Below are 20069 nucleotides of genomic sequence, written 5' to 3' on the forward strand. Positions count from 1 at the left end.
CAGTTTGCTTGGCAGAGCAATTCCCAACTTGGTATCCAGATGGGTTGGGAACATCCCAACTCCTCCAGAAGACACCCAGTGCTGGTGGATCTGATGGTGGGAATACAGCCAATAAAGGGGAATATTTGCAGCTCAGGATTGAAATGGGAGTCCTTGGTACTCTCTGAGCTTGGCCGTTTCCTTGCAGAAGTTTCATTACCCAAAATACATTACATCACCTAGCACTAGCACTGATGACGTACCAAGTTTGGGCGATGAAAGGTCTCAAGGAAACAACCAGATTCGGGAAGCACCAAGGACCCCTCCAAGAAAAAGACCTTTAAAAAGGGAGGTTTTTAAAAAGTTTTAATGCTTTCGTGGAAACCTGTCCTCCGAAGACACATCAAGGTTGTGCGTTGGAAGCAGAAAGTTTAGTCTCTCCCCCACCCCCACCCGACACACGCAGAAATCAACACGATGGTTAAAATACCAATCTGGCTAATATTGGCTTCAGTGGGACAGAATAGAAAATTGGGAGGCAGGAAAAGTTTTTTTTAAAAAAAAACCCCTGTGCAGTTTGCAATTAGTGCAAAGAAGTAGTAATCCGGAGAGGTCTTTTTTTCCGCAGTCTCATTTCTGGCGAGTGCACGCTGCCGAACACAATCCAACGCTTGCCACCAACACTCGAGGATCGTTGCAGCGGGGACCGATCTCCTGGGGCCGTTTGGTCTCGGAAAGCCTCTCTTCAGTTTGCGGGTCTTCCGAATCGGGTATTTCCACCAAAAACACAAACAAGACTTTTGGTTGTTATTGTTTGCAGAAGATAATTAAAAAAAAAAAAAAAAGCATCTCCAGATGTCACAAGGTGCCGTAAGTAAAAGACAGGTGCGTGGAAATATGACTGGTGAGGTTAAACAGAAGTGGAAATCGGTGACGGAGCAGAACTGGCACGGTGGCTCAGGTTTTCCTTTTTAGAGACAAGCTCACTAAACAGCGATGGAGACGGAAGGGAATCAAGGCAGGAGGTTTTGGGTATGCAAGATTTGTAAAACTTCCAGGCATCGTTCTCTTAGGAGCCTCTACCATTAAAAATATGAGGGCGGCTGGCTTATATAGCATTCATTTTGTGCAAGGATGGAGAGATGCGTGGATATATATCCCGTTTAAAGCCAAATACATTGGGTTAGAGCAGTGTTTTTCAGCTTTTGTGACTTTTAAGATGGGTGGACTTCAACTCCCAGAATTCCACAGCCAGCCATGCTGGCTGCGGAATTCTGGGAGTTGAAGTCCACCCATCTTAAAAGTGGCCAAAGTTGAGAAATATTTTGCTAGAGAGACTTCAACTGATCTCACAGCGCCATCCTCTGGTGACTTTTAAAAGCAAAAGCAGCAAACTTCATGCCGGATGCTGAACCCGCCACTCCGAAACTCCCCAAAAGTCCTCCAAGGGGCCACAAAATCCACAGAAATGGCTTTAAACAAAACTTAACCCCACTTCCAAAGTTCAACACTGATTAATCTTTCTCCACGGCTGATTTTCTTTCTTTTTTTAAAAAAAATATCCTAATTCCAAAATTGACTTTTAAGCTGGGCCTTTTTTTCTTTTAAGGGGAACGGAAGAGCAGAGTGGGAAATCTTGCCGATATTCTATCTTTGCTGTTTTAGATCGGGAAAAAGCTATAACAGCAGACAGAAACATCCCATCACCCCATTGTGTAAAATGTTTTTTTTTTAAAAAAAAACAACAAAAACCTGGGATTGCACATAAGGGAAATCGGCAATTTTTTTCTCCCTGCTGTCAAGAGTCGGCTTGGATGTAAATTCAGTCCAGGTTGCAAATTGGTCAGGCTACATTTTTTGGCGCATAGCTTATTCCTTGCGACAGACTTAACATTTCCATTCACAAGACGGTTTGCAGAGGAAAAACATTTCCTATAAAGCGAGCCTTTCTTTGGCAGGCATCATTTGGGAAGGGAATATTTTTGGGGGAGGATGGAGGGAGGGAATTAAAAAAAAAAAAAAATCTGAAAACTCCCCGAGATTGGAAAGAAACAGAAAGCAAAAAAAAGAACTTTTAACGTTTCTCTGACGTTCTGACAGGTTTGTATTTTCCCCCCCCTTCAGCCATTTCTTTGGCCGGACGTTCGGCTTCCAAACGGAATTTGAATCGAGGGGGAAACAGCAATTTTTAGAGAAACCTGCTTACAGCCGGCAAATGAAAGTGAAGGGGAAGCAAAGACTGTTTCTTTTCCTTCCAACGCCTGTTTTTTGTCTTCTGCTCCAAAGTCCTTAACGCCGAAGCTTACCAAGAAAGGGAAAAAAAAAATATTGCAGGACAGGTATCCAAAAAAAAAAAACCAAAAAAACAAAATACAACCTGTCAGGCTTGGCTCTCCCATCCCAGAGAACGAAAAATGTCCAAAGCTTTCACAATTCCGCTCCGAAGAACTTTCTGGAACTCGTGCCGTCTCAAACCTCAACAAGCGTTGGGAGATCCATAGTGGCAGGTGAAGGAAAAAGGGGGACGAGAGACATAGCTTATTTCAGAAGTAAGAAAACAATAAAAATAAACACCATCAAAAAGACAAGCAATGGCTTAAATTTTCACATGTGTGGATGGACACGGGTAAATCCGACGGAGGGGCTTGGATCGGCAGGTATCCCTGGATGAAGAGAGAGGCTGTCCAGAAGGATCTAGAAGACACACACCCCCCCCGATGACACTTCAGCCGGCCGGAGTCGGCGAGGCATGCTTCTTCCTTTTGCAAAGGGGTACCCCCCCTCCGACTCCGTTCATCCCAGAAACTCCGGTTTCCTGAGCCAAGGCACAATTGGAAAAGAGCACCCCCCCCTCCAGCTTGGAGAAGGGGGTGAGTGGACAGGTGGGTCAGGGCAAGGGTGGGGGGGCAGACGGTGCAAGGAGAGATCAGGCTGGAAGGCACCAAAAGTGCAAATCGCGCAACGCAGACAGAGAGGCCAAGGGCGGCCGAAGATTCCCCTTCCTGCCCACCCCGAGCTCAATCGACGAACCGCTGGCAGGCTTTTTTCCAGCGACAGGCCGTGCACCACATGCTGCGGTTCTCCATCCCGTAGACTTTACGGCATTTCTTGGCTTCGCCACGCGGCTTCCTGCAAAGAGGCAGAGAGAAAGGCGGTTGAGAGGGCGGAGGAAGCTGGCGAGGGCTCCGTGTTTTTGGTTTTTTCTGGTGAGGCTACCCAGTCTACCAGGGCAACCTTGGTCTGCCCAAATATTTTATTTATTTATTTATTTATTTTTCAATTTATATACCGCCCTTCTCCCTGAGGACTCAGGGCGGTGCACAGCCAGAATTAAAAACATGAAATACAAATATTAAAAACAATTAAAATCTATATAAATATGGGACGGAGCATACTGCTTCCGCTTTCGCCTTTCAGCCCCAGTTCCAGGAGCCTTCGCAGGCAGTCGCTTTCACGACAAACTATTTTTGTGTTGAATTTATATTTTACCGTCAAAGAAATAAAATGAGACTAGTATAGATCAATTTCGAGCTATTTAGCGCTCGTCAGCTAGCCATACCCTTCTGGGACTCGAACCTGGGCTACTTGCATATTAGGCAGATGTATTAACCTCTAAGCCAAGGGCTCTCCTCACTTTGTTGGCTATACCAGGGGAGAGATTAAGTGGGGTTTTGTTTTGTTTTAAAAAGATTCCCCAACTCAATTGCAAGCAGTCCTTGACTTACAGAGTTGTTTCAGAGTTACAACGGAACTGAAAAAAAGGGTTTTATGGACAGTCCTGGCCCTTATGACCGTCACAGGATTCCCCACGGTCACGTGAACAGAATTTGGGTACTTAGCAACCGGCATGGATTTACATCCTGAGCTCATGTGACCGCCATTTTTAACCGTCCCAGCCGGCGTCCAACGAGCAAAGTCTGTGGGATAAGCTGGGTTCGCTTAGGGACCGCCGGATTCACTTAACAACCGCAGTGATTTGCTGAACAACTGTGGCAAAAGAGGTGTAAAATCAGACCTTGACTCACTTAACAACCAGCTCGCTTAGCAAAAGAAGTTCCACTGCCGATTGTGGTTGTATGTTGATTACCCGTATCAAAAAAATGAGAAGATGGGTTTGAGGAAAAAGGGATGTAAAAGATTGCTCTGTATCTAGTTCTCGATTCATTCAGTGACCATTCGGAGTTACAATGGCACCGAAAAAGGTGACTTATGACCGTTTTTCACACTTACAACCGTTGCAGCATCCCCACGATCACGTGATCAAAATTCGGAGGCTTGGCAACTGGCTCATATTAGTGACGGTCGCAGTGTCCCGAGGTCTGTGATCCCCTTTGGCGGCCTTCTGACGAGCAACGTCAATGCGGGAAGCCGGATTCACTTAACAGCCGTGTTGGTAACTTAACAGCTGCACTGATTCCCTTAACAACGGTGGCAAGGAAAGCCGTAAAATAGGGCAAAATTCGCTTAACAAATATTTCGCTTAGCAATGGAAATCTCGGACTCGATTATGGTCGTAAGTCGAAGACTACCAGGATTTGGGGTTGTTGTGGTCCGCTGGCAGCCTGCAGAGCTGGCAGCAGAGTCGGACATTGAGGAGGTTGGGGAGGAACATGGGCCAGTCCTGGAGTCTGGGGAAGGCTCGGATGAGGGCTCTGCGTCGGAGGCAGAAAGGGGGCCAGGGCCATCTGGGAGTTTTTTGCTGCCTCCGGAGCCTCCAGAATCTGACATCAGCGAGGCAGAAGAATGGTGTGAGCCTGTTCCCAGTGTGCGCATGCACAGAGCTGCCAGAAGGCAAGAACAATTAAGGAAAAAAAGGGTGACTCAGGAGTAAGGCTTGGAGTTGATTGGCCCCTCCCATAAGACATATAAGAGGAGCAAACAGATGTGAGCCTTTGCAGGAAGCAATTAGTTCATTTTTTTTTTTAAATTAGATTTATATGCCGCCCTTCTCCGGAGACTCAGGGCGGCTTACAATGCGTTAAGCAATAGCCTTCATCCTTTTGTGTATATTATACAAAGTCAGCTTATTGCCCTCACAACTGGGTCCTCAATTTACCTCAGAAAGGATGGAAGGCTGAGTCAACCTTGAGCCTGGGGAGATTCGAACTTGCAATAATGGCAGACAGCTGAATGTTAATAAGAGGCTTTTAGTCTGTTGAGCTATCCAGGCTCAACTATATAGTCAATTCAAGCTCTGAGAAGTCCTGTTTGACTCTGTGCTCCGTTTGGCCTTGCAAAACTAATTGGCAATTAGGTCTCTGGCAGCATTTCAAGGGAGATAAAGATGGGTGCTTATCAACATTACCCTGAAAGACTGTGTCAACTCGAGCAGACATCGGTCGGAATCTTCACCGAGACTGTTACGGGCTGTGAATGACCGTAATTCACAGCCGTCTCAGTAAAAAGAGGTTTTTTTGGGGGACTAAGATTGTGATTTATGCTTTCTCAGGAAGCCTAGGTCACAACAGCGGTAACCAGAAAAAAAAGAGGCTTGGACAGATCACCTTTCTGAGCCAAAGGGCAAAAAAATGTGTGAATTTGGAACGGACGGTGAGGTCCAGTGGCACCCGGCGGAACGGTTATTCCAAGAAAGCAACGGGTTTTCTTCTTCTTCTTCTTTTTTTTTTTAATTTGATTTATATGTCGCCCTTCTCCGGAGACTCAGTGCGTTAAGCAATAGCCTTCATACCAGGGGTGGGTTCTAAATTTTTTTACTACCGGTTCTGTGGGCGTGGCTTAATTGTGGGTGTGGCTTGGAGGTCATGTGACTAGGTGGGCGTGGCTAGCTGGTCAGAGTCATTTCTGGAAGGTCCTCGCACTTACGACCAGTCCTCACACTTACGACCCGACTCATTTGTTTGCTTTTAACACTGATCAGCTGTAGGGCGGCCCTTTGAAGCCCCGCGGCAAGAGTTTAAACAGTTTTTTTTCCCTCTAGTCATCAGCTGGGACTCAGGAGGCAGCAATAGATTGGGTGTGGGACCAAATAAAAGGTAAGAATAACGTGGGAGGGTGGGGGGGGAGGGCGGGGGGGGGAGAACCGGTTCGGTGACGTCATATCGTCACCATTACCGGCTCAGCCGAACTGGACCGAACTGGGAGGAACCCACCACTGCTTCATACTTTTGTATATTTTATACAAAGTCAGCTTATTGCCCCCACAAACCGGGTCCTCAATTTACCTACCTTAGAAAGGATGGAAGGCTGAGTCGACCTTGAGCCTGGCGAGATTCAAACTTACTTTAATTGCAGACAGCGGGTGTTAAATTACAGTGCTTAGTCCGCAGAGCTATCCAGGCTTCTTGTACTCTTGCAGTGGCCAAGCACACTTTCTAAAGTCCAGCCAGAGGGACTCGGCCAAACCTGGAGAACAGCCTCCAAGCCAGTCTCTGGGTGACCCTGGTGCCCTCTAGAGACTGGGTAGGGGGTGCCAGACTGGGGAGGGTGGGGGGGGGAGAGAAGATGTGAAGGAACAGCCACCTACCTGGTGCCCGCTGCAGGCTTTGGCACGGAAGAGGGCAATAAGGGTTGTCCTTTGGCAACTGACACAGGGGGGCCTTGCAGGCGTTTCTCTTCCGAATCGGCAGGTCGGATGGGAGTCAGGCAGCTCTGGAGGAGGAAGAGGAGGAGGAGGAGGAAGAAGAAGAGAGTGAGTCATTTGAGAAAGGGAGGAGATCTCAATGGCGCAGCTAAGAAATCAGCCGTGGGGTCCTTGGTGCTCTCTGAGCTTGGTGGTTTTCTTCCAGACGTTTCATTACCCAACTAGGAAACATGATCAGTGCTAGAAGGAGGGTTTGCGGAATGGGGGAGGGAATAGAGGAGGGAAGGAGGAGGAGGAGGACTGTGAATCTTTAGTGCTTTCTGAGCTTCATGGTTTTCTTGCAGATGTTTCATTAGCAACGCCATGATGATGTTCCCTAGTTCGGTAACGAAACGTCTGCATGAAAACAACCAAGCTCAGAGACCACCAAGGACCCAACCCCACAGTTCGATCCTGAGCGGAGAAGTTTCTTTTCTAAGGAGTCAAATCTTTCGGCAGTTCGGGGGGCAGGAGAATTAGAACCCAGTCCACTAAGTCAGAAGACAGGAAATAATATAGTATTAATCTAGCCAGTATACAGGTAGTCCTCGACTTAACAATAGTTCATTTAGTGAACATTTGAAGCAGGGGTGAAATCCCAATTTTTTCCCCTACTGGTTCTGTGGGCGTGGCTTGGTGGGCGTGGCAGGGGAAGGATACTGCAAAATCCCCATTCCCTCCCCACTCCTGGGGGAAGGATATTGCAAAATCTCCATTCCCTCCCCACTCCTGGGGGAACGATATTGCAAAATCTCCATTCCCACCCCACTCTAGGGCCAGCCAGAGGTGGTATTTGCCAGTTCTCTGAACTGCTCAAAATTTCCGCTACCGGTTCTCCCGAACCTGTCAGAACCTGCCGGATTTCACCCCTGGTTTGAAGGTACAACAGCACTGAGAAAAGTAATTTATGACCAGTTTTTCACACTTACAACCTATTGCAGCATTCCCAGGGTCACATGATCAAAATTCAGACACTTACTTGACAACCAACTCATATTTACGACGGTTGCAGTGTATCGGGGTCATATGATTCCGTTTGTGACCTTCGGACAAGCCAAGTCAACGGGGGAGCCTGATTCACTTAACAACCGTGTTACTAACCTAACAACTGTGGTGATTCGCTTAACAATGGTGGCAAGAAAGGTCGTAAAATAGGGCAAAACTCACTTAACAACTTCTCGCTTCAGCAACAGAAATTTTAGGCTCAATTCTGGTTGTAAGTTGAGGATTCCCTGTATGGGGGTGAATAAATTATACAGAAGGCAACTTCTGTCCATGGGGCCAGAGGAAATGTCCTTCCCCCATGGAGTTGATCTAGGGCAGAGGTCTTCAAACCTGGCAGCTTTAAGATTTGTGGACTTCAACTCCCAGCATTCCCAGCCCAGGAATGCTGGGAGTTGAAGTCCACAGGTCTTAAAGGGGCCATACCTGCCCACCTCCTACCAGTCTTAAGACCAGAAGAGAATTCTGGGAGTTGAAGTCCACAAGTCTTAAAGTTGCCAAGGTTGGAGACCCCTGCTTTATATCCCACTCCAAATCTGTGGACTTCAATTGGAGACCAGGAATGCTGGGAATTGAAGTCCACAGGTTTGGAGTGTGATATAAAGCAGGGGTCTCCAACCTTGGCAACTTTAAGACTTGTGGACTTCAACTCCCAGAATTCCTCAGCCAGCAAAGCTGGCTTTGAAGTTGAAGTCTACAAGTCTTAAAGCTGCCAAGGTTGAGGACCCCTGATCTAAGGGGTCATCTAGACGCCCCTAAACTTTGCTCTCGAATCAACTCTCTTCTTAACAAGGAAAAATCTTGGGGTGGCCTTCACGTTACTCACCGAGGGGCTTTTGAAGAGGACGGGGGGCAGAGGTGGTGGGAAAAGGGCTGGTTGCTGCCACGATATGCTGATTTCCATCCCAGCTGGGGGAGCCTTCAGATCCGCCAGCACTCCGGTAGGACCCATCGCCTGAAAAGACAAAATGTCAAAATGAGACAGTGGGGAAACTGAATGCTGGGAAACTTTACCGGTCAAGGAAAGGAGGAGGCATCAAGCAGGGAAGTAGCCTTGAATCGTTGGATAGCCGCAAGAGACTTCGGTCTGGCCCTCCTCCCGCCAAGTTCCATGGAACCTTATCTGGTTGTTCCCAAGAGATGGCAAGCAGCTTGGGAAGATTCTTATATTATAGGCAGAAAACAACAAAGTACAGGTAGTCCTTGACTTACGTCTGTTTAGTGACCATTCGAAGTTACAACGGCATTGGAAAAAGTGACCTATGACCATTTTTCACGCTTATGACCTTTGCAGCATCCCCATGTTCACGTTGTCAGCTCTGAACCCTGACACACACGTCATCAAAATTCAGACGCTTGGCAACTGGTCCATATTTATGACGGTTGCAGTGTCCAAGGGGTCACGCGATTCCCTTTTGCGACCTTCTGACGAGCAAAGTCAATGGGGGAAGCTGGATTCCCTGAACAGCCGTGTTAGTAACTTAACAGCTGCACTGATTCACTTAACAACGGGGGGAAAGGAAGGTCGTAAAATAGGGCAAAATTCGCTTAACAAATGTTTCGTTTAGCAACGGAAATCTCCGGGCTCAATTGTGGTCGTAGGCAGTGGTAGGATTCAATTTTTTTTTACTACCAATTCTGTGGGCGTGGCAGGGGAAGGATAGTGCAAAATCTCCATTCTCTCCCCACCCCACTGACCTGCTTTCCAGCTCCGTTCTGTGCAGGGCAACAAAAGAAGACCCAGCCAATCAGCTGGGACTTGGGAGGCAGTGAATAAATGGGGGCGGAGCCACCCAGAGGTGGTACTTGCCGGTTCTCTGAACTACTCAAAATTTCCGCTACCAGTTCGTCAGAACCATTTAGAACCGGCTGAATACTACCTCTGGTTGTAAATCAAGGACTACCAGTGATCAATTTGAATCCTTCACATGTGGATCTGGTGGACATTGATCTGGCCGGAAAGGCTCCTTTAGATGACTATGGAAACGCACCTGATAGGCATGATCGGTTTGGATGTGTCCCAAGCCGGTAGGTGCCGAATGGCTCAGGAGGTTTAAGGGTGCCGATTGGCTCAGGTGAGACACCACGGAAACCTTGGGGTTGAGTGGAATAGGCAGAACTTTCTGGACCTCCTCCAGGACTGGAAAGGGAGGGGGCACCGGGGAGGTTGGGGAGACAGGGGTCAGGCTGGAGAGACCGTCGGTCAAAGAATCCACGTTGACGTCCAGCTCGGTGTAATAAAAGTCTTCCTCTCCATCACTCTGATCCAGGTCAGCCTTCCTCCTGGGGGAAAGGGAACAAAGGCAGGGGTGAAATGTAAAATGTGTTACTACCGGTTCTGTGGGCGTGGCTTGGTGGTGGGGGGGTGTAATGTGACTGGGTGGGCGTGACCAACTTTTCTTTTTTTTTTTTTTTAACTTTTCAAAGCATTTTTTCTAATGCTTTGAAAAGCCTCTGCTGATCAGGCAACTCAGCTGGGATCGTCAGGGAGGCTTTTTAAAAAATGCTTTGAAAAGCCTCTGCTGATCAGGCAACTCAGCTGGGATCGTCAGAGACTTTTCAAAGCATTTTTTGTACCACCTTTTCGGCCAAGAGGTTGCAGAAAAAAATGCTTTGAAAAGCCTCTGAGGATCCCAGCTGAGCCGCGCGATCCTCAGAGGCTTTTTTTTTTTTTACTTTTAAAAGCCTTTTTTCATTGGAAGAGGTTGTAGAAAAAATGCTTTTAAATGTAAAAAAAACCGCCTCTGATGATTGTGCGATTCAGCTGAGCATGGGGGGGGGGGGCCGCAGGGATTTTTGCTACCAGTTCTCCGAACCACCCGCCGCCATCGCTACCGGATCGGGCGATCCGGTCCGAACCGGGAGCATTTCACCTCTGAACAAAGGGCCCTTAGCATCTTCAAAGAGAAAATCAACTGTGGAAGAGGAAGCTTTTGCTGGGAATTCAAGGGACTATCATCTCAGGCACTTGTAGAAGGACTTGTGATGCTGCTAAGGAGCACCAAGAATGAAAAGTGGCAGGAGAAAAGAAATGCACAGGGAAGTTTGAAGACAACAGCAAAACGTGCCACCTTCTTTTGGTATCATCTCAACCTTCTTTCTGGTATCATCTCAACCTTCTCTTTTCTGATATCACCTCTGTCAGGCCTGGAAGCCATCTTTTGCATTGGGTCTTCAGGCCTGCCACATTTACTACTGTGGGAAACTGGGAGGGGGGATTGTATGGAGCATGGGTGATACATAGTCAAAACAACATTCCTTTCTCTGAGAGTCAAGGACATCTTGCCCTGCACCTGGAGGGCTGGGACTGGGAGGCATCTCCAGTTGGAAAGATGCTTTGATTGGACCATGAGATGGACATGTGGATGCTGGGCAGGGACTTGGACTTTCCTTTGGGTGGGGAAAACCTGGAAGCTTTCAGATTCGGGTTTTTCCAGATGTGCCAATATGACATCTCTAATAAAATTGAACTTTGAGGAACCTCAAGCCTCAGAGTCTTCTTTCGTTGGGGTCTTACTTGGAAGCTGGATAGCTCAACAGACAGAGCTCTGTAATTTAACACCAGCTGTCTGCAATTAAAGTAAGATCAAATCTCGCCAGGCTCAAGGTTGACTCAGCCTTCCATCCTTTCTAAGGTAGGTAAATTGAGGAACCGGATTGTGGGGGCAATAAGCTGACTTTGTAAAATATACAAAAGTATGAAGGCTATTGCTTAACGCATTGTAAGCCGCCCTGAGTCTCCGGAGAAGGGCGGCATATAAATCAAATTTAAAAAAAAAACCCTGACGCCTCAACATTCTCCTTTCTGGTATCATCTCAACCTTCTCCTTTCTTGTATCATCTCAACTTTCTCCTTTCTGGTATCATCTCAACCTCCTATCTAGTATCATCTCAACCTTCTCCTTTCTGGTACCATCTCAACCTCCTATCTAGTATCATCTCAACCTTCTCCTTTCTGGTACAATCTCAATTTTCTCTTTTCTGGTATCATCTCAACCTCCTTTCTAGTATAATCTCAAACTGGTAGTCCTTGGCCCATGCATAATTCCCATTTGGGCAAATTTCCTACCCAACCATTCGAAATCTTTGTGGATCCTTCTTCAGATGTCCTCCCCAAAGGAAGCAAGGCAAGTGGCTATAAACAATGGAGTTCCCTCAACCATGGCACCCCCCTCCCCATATAGCCCTCCCCAGGAAAGAGCATCTGGCAGATCTTATAGAAGCCTACCTAGATGGCTTCAAAAGGGAAAATCATGAAGATCAGGTTGCCCCTGGCTGTGATTATTGAAGGCTCTTTACTAACCGTGAATCGTAAGTGAGGTACTAATACCACTCTATAAAGTCTTAGTAAGACCACACCTAGAATTCTGCATCCAGTTTTGGTCATCACACTATAACAAAGATGTTAAGACTCTAGAAAGAATGCAGAGAAGAGCAACCAGGATGACTAAGGGACCAGAAACTAAAACATACAATGAACGGTTGCAGGAACTGGGCCTAGCTAGTCTAGTGAAGAGAAGGACCAGGGGAGACAGGATAGCAGACTTCCAATATTTGAGGGGCTGCCCCAGAGAGGAGGAAGGGGGTCAAGCTATTTTGTACAGCACCCGAAGGCCAGACAAGGAATAATGGATGGAAACTGATCAGGGAGAGATTCAACCTGGAAATAAGGAGAAATTTTCTGACAGTGAGAACAATCAACCCATGGAACAGAAGTTGCCTTCGGAAATTGAGGGAGCTTCATCCCTGGAGGCTTTCAAGGGGAGACTGGACTGTCATTTGTCGGGGATGGTGTAGCGTCTCCTGCTTGAGTGGGGGAGGGGGGTTGGACTAGATGACCTACAAGGTCCCTTCCAACTGTGTTAAGCTGTTACTTTAGTCTTACTGGTGGAAAAAGGGCTCTGTCTCCCCTTCCCCCAACCCAGACTTGGTGAGCTTCTGAAGGTCATCCAGTAGCCACCACAAGACACTGCATGCTGGACCAAACAGACTCATGACCTAATTCTGCCAGGTGCAGAATAAAACAAACAGCATTAGGCCTTAGTTGTGTGAAGTCAATTGGTAGATTCTCTGTAACTCCTTCTCACAAGGCAACCTATTCGTGCCTTACCAGCTGCAAGGTTAGCCAAAAAGTTTAAAAATATGTCTCGCAAACACTGGAAAGGCAATCAAAAAAACGGGCACATTTTATCATATGTGGTGGCCTTGTGTTAAAGCAAAATATATATTGGGCAATAATACGCAGGTGGCTAGAAAAGATAATAGGGAAACATGTAAAGTTTAAACCTGAACTGTTTTTTATTAGGGATGATATCAGAAAAATTTGATAAGAAAAGTATGTCTGTAACATTACATGTCTTAACAGCAGCGAGGATTACCTTCGCACAATATTGGAAAAATGAAGAAACACCGTGAGACGAAGAGATAATGAAGAAGGTACCAGATTGTGCAGAAATGGATAGACTGACATTGAAAATCAAACAGAAAGAAGATATAAAATACTATCAAACACTGACTCTATTTTACCAGAGGTTGGAAAAAAGGGGTGGAGAGTAAGAATAAAATCTGTACTGCTAAGCAAATTAAATACCGTACTTTTCGGAGTATAAGATGCATTTCTCCCCCCCACCCAAAAGAGGGCCATTTTTGGCCGCCTGAAGCCCCGCCCCGCGCATCCCGTTTTCGCAAAAAAAAAAAAAAAAAAAAAAAAGGCCTGTTTTTCTCAAAAACGGGATGCGCAGAGGGTTTGGGAGGCCTGCAGAGTGCTTCTGGAGGCTGGGGAGGGCAAAAACGCGACACGTGGGGGGTTTGGGAGGCCAAAAACTGGGACGCGCAGAGGGTTTGGGACAGTGGTGGGTTTCAAAAAATTTTACTATCGGTTCTGTGCGTGTGGCTTGGTGGGCGTGACTTGGTGGGTGTGGCAGGGGAAGGTTTACTGCAAAATCCCCATTTCCTCCCGATCATCTGGGACTTGGGAGGCAGAGAATAGATGGGAGCGGGGCCAGTCAGAATTTTTACTACCGGTTCTCCAAACTACTCAAAATTTCCGCTACCGGTTCTCCAGAACTGGTCAGAACCTGCTGAAACCCACCTCTGGTTTGGGAGGCCTGCAGAGTGCTCCTGGGGACCGGGGAGGGCAAAAATCGGACGCGCAGAGGCCAAAAACTATTTTTTTTTCTTGTTTTCCTCTTCGAAATTACTTTGCATAAAGTTTGGCTGCTAGGCATTTTTAATTGGAGTGGGGTTTTCTGGAACGCTGACACTTAGTGTGTCTTATACTCCAGTGCGTCTTATAGTCCGAAAAATACGGTACCCAGACAACACGATGTTTATTAAGCACTAAGAAATGTAATTCATAGAAAATTAATAACACTTTTTAAAAAAAGTCAACCTATTCGTGCCTGCCACCACACAGATGTGTCCCCCAAATGACCAAGAGGCTGACCTACCCCAGGTGAATGGCTCGGATGTGCTTCTGCATCCCTGAGGAACTGCTGAGAACTTTCCCACAGCTCTTCCACAAACACTTGAACATCACTTTTGTGGAGTTCTGTAACATGAGAACATGCAGCTTAGCTCTGGTGCCTCTCAAGATGGACCACGCATCCCGTCTCAGAATCCCAAAGGTCCTCTTGAAGATTCAAATTCTACCATTGGTCAGATTTAGTGGTGGGATTCAAATAATTTAACAACCGGTTCTCTGCCCTAATGACAAGCTGGGTGGGCGTGGCCATGGTGTGTGTTGTGGTCCGCCAGCAGCCTGCGGAGCTGGCAGTGGAATCGGACAGCGATGAGGCTGAGGAAGAACATGGGCCACTCCTGGAGGCTGGGGAAGGCCTGGATGAGGGCTCTGCGTCGGAGGCAGAGACGGGGCCAGGGCCACCGGGGAGTGAGGTGCGGACTCCTGAGCCTCCAGAGGCTGACAGTAGAGAGGCAGAGGAACAGGAGGAGCCTGTTCCTAATACACGCATGAGAAGAGCTGCCAGAAGGCAAGAGCAGCTCAAGCAAAGAGGACGACTCGGGAGTAAGGCCAAGAGATGATTGGCCCCTCCCATAAGGCTTAAAAAAAACCAATAACAGCATTTGGGCTTTGCCGGAAAACAATGTTGGTAGCTTCGTCTTCTTCTTCGTCTACGTCTTGTATTTATTTTTGTATCCGTGACTTCTGAACGTTTGCCAAGAAAGGCCTTTGGCAGTTTGCCTAACTGGACCAAGGTTTGCGATAGGACTGAGGAATTTGTGTTGGGAGGAATTTGCTTTAATTGAGTTGAACGACGCTGGGAATGAAGCAATTCTCAGCTGTTCGAATAAAGTTTGTTTTTTCACTGACTGATTTTCCTACTACTTACTCGGGCCTGAGTCACAACAGGGTGTGACAGGCAGTACTCGGCCTCCTGCACCCCCCCCCCGGGAGCAAAAATAGGCCGCAGGGGGGCACGCCCCTCCCTACGCCCCGTTTTGGGCCTAGTAGGCCTCCCTGCATTTACCTGGGAGCCAAAATGGGGCGCGTGGGGACTCCTGGAAGGGGTGGGGAGGGGAGGGGCCGAACTGGCTGAATCCCACCACTGGTGAGATCCCTGACCAACCTGACTTACAACCTACGAGTACAATTCTCCCGCCGTCTCTTCTACAGCCCAAGAAACTAGAGAGAAACTCGGAGATAATGGAACCGATGAGCGACGGGTTGGACTTCCTTGACAAGAAGAATGTTGTGTTTCAGTTTATAGGTAGTCCTCGCCTTACAACCACAAAATTTCTGTTGCCAAGTGAAACAGGTGTTGCTATTCTCCAAAGCACCGGAAGGCAGGAGAAGAAGCAACGGATGGAAACTCATGAAAGGGAGGAGCAACCTGGAAGTAAGGAGAAATTTCCTGACAGTTAGAACAATTAACCAGTGGAACTACTTGCCTCCAGAAGTTGTGGGTGCTCCACCACTGGTTTTTAAAAAGAGATTGGGCAGCCATTTATCTGTCTGAATTCTGCCCCATTTTACAACCCTTCTTACCATAGTTGTTAAGCGAACCTTTGCAGCTGCCAAGTTAGTGACAGAGTTGTTAAGGGGATGTGGCTTTCCTCGTTGACTTTGCTGGTCAAAAGGTCACAAAGGGGAATTACATGATACAGCAACGGTCATAAATAGGAACCAGCAGTTGCCAAGAATCCAAATGTAAATTCCCCATGCTGCAATGGTCGTAAGTCTGAAAAATGGCTGTAAGTCACTTCTTTCAGTGCCGTTGTAACTTTGAAGGGGCAGTAAACAAACTGTTGTAAGTCGAGGACTACTTGTACAGGTAGTCCTCGACTTACAACAGTTCATTTAGTGACCGAAGTTACAGTTTCACTCAAAAAAAGTGACTTACGACCGTTTTTCAGACTTATGACCGTTGCAGCATCCCCATGGTCACGTGATTTACATTCAGGTGCTTGACAACTGACTCACAGGTATGACGGTTGCAGTGTCCCGGAGTCACGTCATCATCTGGTGCCGCATTCTGACAAGCAGAGTCAGTGGGGAAGCCGGATTCATTTAACGACCTGGGTTGCTAACTTATCAACTGCAGTGATTCACTTAACAACTGAAGCAAAAAAAAAAAAGGTTGTAAAACGGGGCAATACTCTCCGTTAACAGCAGAATGTTTGGGCTGGTCGTTAAGTCGAGGACATACCTGTATGGCGGTGAGCAAATTATACAGACGGCAACTGTCCATGGGGCCAGGGGAAATGTCAATGCTCAGTTGTGGTCGTAAACTGAGGACTACCTGTAATTTAACCTTCTGAATAAAATTTAAAATAAAATAGTTCAAAAGAAATTAGGGAGAGTGCCTTCTGAGCCTCTGGCCCTCCTTCCCATTATCCTGCTGTGGGCTCCACTGTCTCTTATCTCGTCATTCTCCCTTCCTCCAGCCTCCCAAGGTCACAGGTGTCAAACTCAGTATCATCAAGGGACGTATCAGGATTGTGTTCGACCTTGGGGTGGGGGGAGTGGGGGGTGTCGGGGGGGGGGGGTGGCCAGCTCGACGTTAACTTGTGTCGGGGGCAGCTATGGTGCCAAGTGCTAAGGCAGGACTTCCCTGTGATCCTTCCTCCCTCTCATTATAATCTTCCTTCCTTCCTTCCTTCCTTCCTTCCTTCCTTCCTTCCTTCCTTCCTTCCTATCTGTCTTCCCATTCCCATTTCCCTCCCTCCCCTTTCCTTCCTTCCTTCCTTCCTTCCTTCCTTCCTTCCTTCCTTCCCTTCCCTTCCCTTCCTCCCTCCCTCTTCATTCTCCTTTCTTCTTCCGTCCCCTCTTTCCTTCTTTTTCCTTCCTTGCTCTCTTCCCATCTTCCCTTTTCTTTTTCTTTCATCTTTCCTTTTCTCCTTTCCTGTCCCTTCTTACATGTTCAAATGCAAAACAGGAAACATTTCTTCTTTTGTTTTGTGTTTAGTTTGTTTTGCTAGACCTCTGTCAGTCAAAATGGAGCGCCCCCCCCCCACTCCATTTTCACTGCAGAGGGCTGCAGGAGGCAGTCACGGCCGAAAATGGGCTCCCTCTGAGCTCCGTTTTTTGCTGGCAGAGGCACTGCGGGCCAGTCCTTCGCTGTTTCTAGGGCGGCCTCGTGGGTCAGATTTACCGTACTTTTTGGAGTATAAGACGCACTTTGTGTCTCACCCCCTAAAAGAGGATGGAAATGTTGGTGCGTCTTATACACCGAATACAGCCATTTTTGGCCTCCCAAAACCTCACCCCGCGTGTCCCGTTTTCATAAAAAACAGGCCTATTTTTCACAAAAACGGGGTCCGCAGCGGGTTTGGGAGGCCTGCAGAGTGCTCCTGGGAGCTGGGGAGGGCAAAAAGGTGATGCATGGGGGGTTTGGGAGGCCAAAAATGGGAGCGCTTTTGCTCTCCCCAACTCCCAGGAGCACTCTGCAGGCCTCCCAAACCCGCTGCGGACCCCGTTTTCATGAAAAACTGCCCTGTTTTTGGCCTCCCAAACCCCCCACAGGTTGCAGTTTTACCCTCCCCAGTCCCCAGGAGCACTCTGCAGAGTTTTCCTGGGGCCTGGGGAAGGCAAAAACTGTATTTTTTCTTGTTTACCACTTCAAAATCTTGGTACGTCTTATACTTCGGTGCGTCTTATAGTCCAAAAAATACGGTAAATACCCGCGGGCCAGATCAGGCCTGTAGGCCTTGAGTTTGACACCCCTGCCCAAGGTCTTCCTCACATACCCTTACATAGGAAGAAAACAACCAGGCAGCCTTCCGACAGGCTCAAAGCGGAAAAGGTCTCCTCACCGCCCCCGTCAACCTCCCTTCTCACCTTCCTCTTCCTGGGCACGGGTTCCCCAAAGAGAAACTGGGTGGCTTCCGTCTCCTCCAGGTCGGACTGCAGGGAAGACAGGATGCTGGTCGTGATGTCGGCGGTCAGGGGCGGCGAAGGGGTGGAGGGGGTGGAAAGGTCGCTCGGGGGATCCCAGCTCCCGTCTCCGCTGTGGTTACTGCTGGAGCAGCTGGAAGACCTAAGGGGAGCTTCTTTCCACACGTCACAGTTCATTTCTGTCGTAAAACAAAACAGAAGGTGGCGAGGTCAGAAGCGGGGGTGAAATCCTACTGGTTCGGACCGGTTCGGGTGAATCTCTAGGGATTATGGGCATCAGTTTGCCGAACTGGTAGCAATTACCCCTCCTTGGCCCTACCCACCCATGCCCAGCCGGTCGCCGCTCACCTCTTCCGACCGCTTGATATTCCACAGAATTCAATGTTAAATGCAGCAGAGAGAATGCTAACTTTTCTCCCTCCATTCAGAATGGAGCTGCTGCAGCCTGTCCCTTTAAGGTAGTCCCCAGGAGGGAGGGGGATGGAAGGAGCATCTGGAATGGAGCCGTTTTTGTAAAAGGCAGGAAAATGGGGAAGGGGATTTTCCTGCCTGTCATCCATTCCTCAATCTCAGCACAGACTAAGGGGAAGGATGGTAGGCAGGAATATTCCCCTCCCCATTTTCCTGCCATTCGCGACAAGGAGTGGCTGGGAGGGGAGGGGCCGGTGAGCAGCCCCTCGATGTGAGTGATGTCGAGTTGGCCACGCCCACCCAGTCACATGACCTCCCCCAATAAGCCACGCCCACAGAACCAGAAGGGGAAATTTAATTTAATTTAATTTAATTTCACCCCTGATCAGAAGGTGTCTGGCATGAAACAACCAGACTCAACTAGCTGCAGGAAGTCCTCGACTTGCGACCACAACGGAGCCCCAAATTTCCGCTGCTGAGCGAGACAGTGGTTAAAGTGAGTTTTGCCCCGTTTTACGACTTTTCTTGCCACCGTCGTTAAGCGAATTGCTGCCGTTGTTGAGTTAGGGACGTGATTGTTAAGGGAATCTGGCTGCAACATTGACTTTGCTTGTCGGGAGGTCACAGAAGGGGAGCATATGAACCAGGGGTGGGTTCTAAATTGTTTTACTACCGGTTCTGTGGGCGTGGCTTATTTTGTGGGTGTGGCTTGGAGGTCATGTGACTAGGTGGGCGTGGCTAGCTGGTCAGAGTCATTTCTGGAAGGTCCTCGCGCTTACGACCAGTCCTCGCACTTACGACCCGACTCATTTGTTTGCTTTTAACACTGATCAGCTGTAGGGCGGCCCTTTGAAGCCCCCCGGCAAGAGTTTAAACAGTTTTTTTCCCTCTAGTCATCAGCTGGGACTCAGGAGGCAGCAATAGATTGGGGGTGGGGCCAAATAAAAGGTAAGAATAGATTGGGGGTGGGGGGTGGGAGGGCAGGGGGGGAGAACCGGTTCCGTGATGTCATATCGTCACCGCTACCGGCTTGGCCGAACCGGACCGAACCGGGAGGAACCCACCACTGATATGAACCCCAGGACACTATGGTTAAAAAGCCTGGAAAGATACGAAGAATGGTTGCAGGAACTGGGTTTAGAATAGAATAAAAGAGTTGGATGGGACCTTGGAGGTCTTCTAGTCCAACCCCCTTCACAGGCAGGAGACCCTGTACCATTTCAGACAAATGGCTGTCCAATCTCGTCTTAAAAATTTCCAGTGTTGGAGCATTTACAACTTCCGGAGGCAAGTTGTTCCACTGATTAATTGTTCTCACTGTCAGGAAATTTCTCCTTAGTTCTAAGTTGGATCTCTCCATGATTACTTTCCAGAAAAGGTTCTAGAGCCGTGATGGCGAACCTGTGGCACGCGGAGCCATATCAGTGGGCACGTGAGCTCAGCTCCGGTGCACATGCACGCGCCGGCCAGCTGATTTTCGGGCCTTCTGGGCCCACTGAAAGTTGTCAAACAGGCCACTTCCGGCCTCCAGAGGGTCTCCGGGGGGAGGGGGAAGGCTGTTTTCACCCTCCCCAGGCTCCTAGAAAAGCCCTGGAGCCTGGGGAGGGCGAAAAAACGGGCCTATCGGGCCCACGGTGCCAAAAACAGGGGAAACGCGGGGGGGGTTGCACACACATGCGCAGGGGCGGGGCACATAGAATTATGGGTGTGGGCAAACACACGCGCAACCCACCCCGCACTCCC

At 48.3% G+C, this 20069-nt stretch overlaps 1 protein-coding gene across 1 annotated transcript in view; it reads right to left on the reverse strand.

Moving 5' to 3' along the window:
- Window positions 1-330: 330 nt before the first annotated feature.
- The window catches only part of SLC2A4RG (SLC2A4 regulator), a 50375-nt gene continuing 30636 nt past the window's right edge, over window positions 331-20069 (reverse strand). The window contains exons 4-9 of the mRNA XM_070941829.1: window positions 17859-18094; window positions 14011-14111; window positions 9553-9844; window positions 8388-8516; window positions 6464-6588; window positions 331-3108 (exon numbers count right to left, since the gene is read on the reverse strand). Of these exons, the coding sequence (XP_070797930.1) occupies window positions 2997-3108; window positions 6464-6588; window positions 8388-8516; window positions 9553-9844; window positions 14011-14111; window positions 17859-18094 (995 nt within the window). The 3' untranslated portion in view covers window positions 331-2996. The remainder of the gene's footprint in view (window positions 3109-6463; window positions 6589-8387; window positions 8517-9552; window positions 9845-14010; window positions 14112-17858; window positions 18095-20069) is intronic.

Source organism: Pituophis catenifer, unplaced genomic scaffold, assembly GCF_029215685.1.
Source record: "Pituophis catenifer annectens isolate HBS135680 unplaced genomic scaffold, rPitCat1.0.hap2 SCAF_3, whole genome shotgun sequence".
Classification (NCBI taxonomy): domain Eukaryota; kingdom Metazoa; phylum Chordata; class Lepidosauria; order Squamata; family Colubridae; genus Pituophis; species Pituophis catenifer.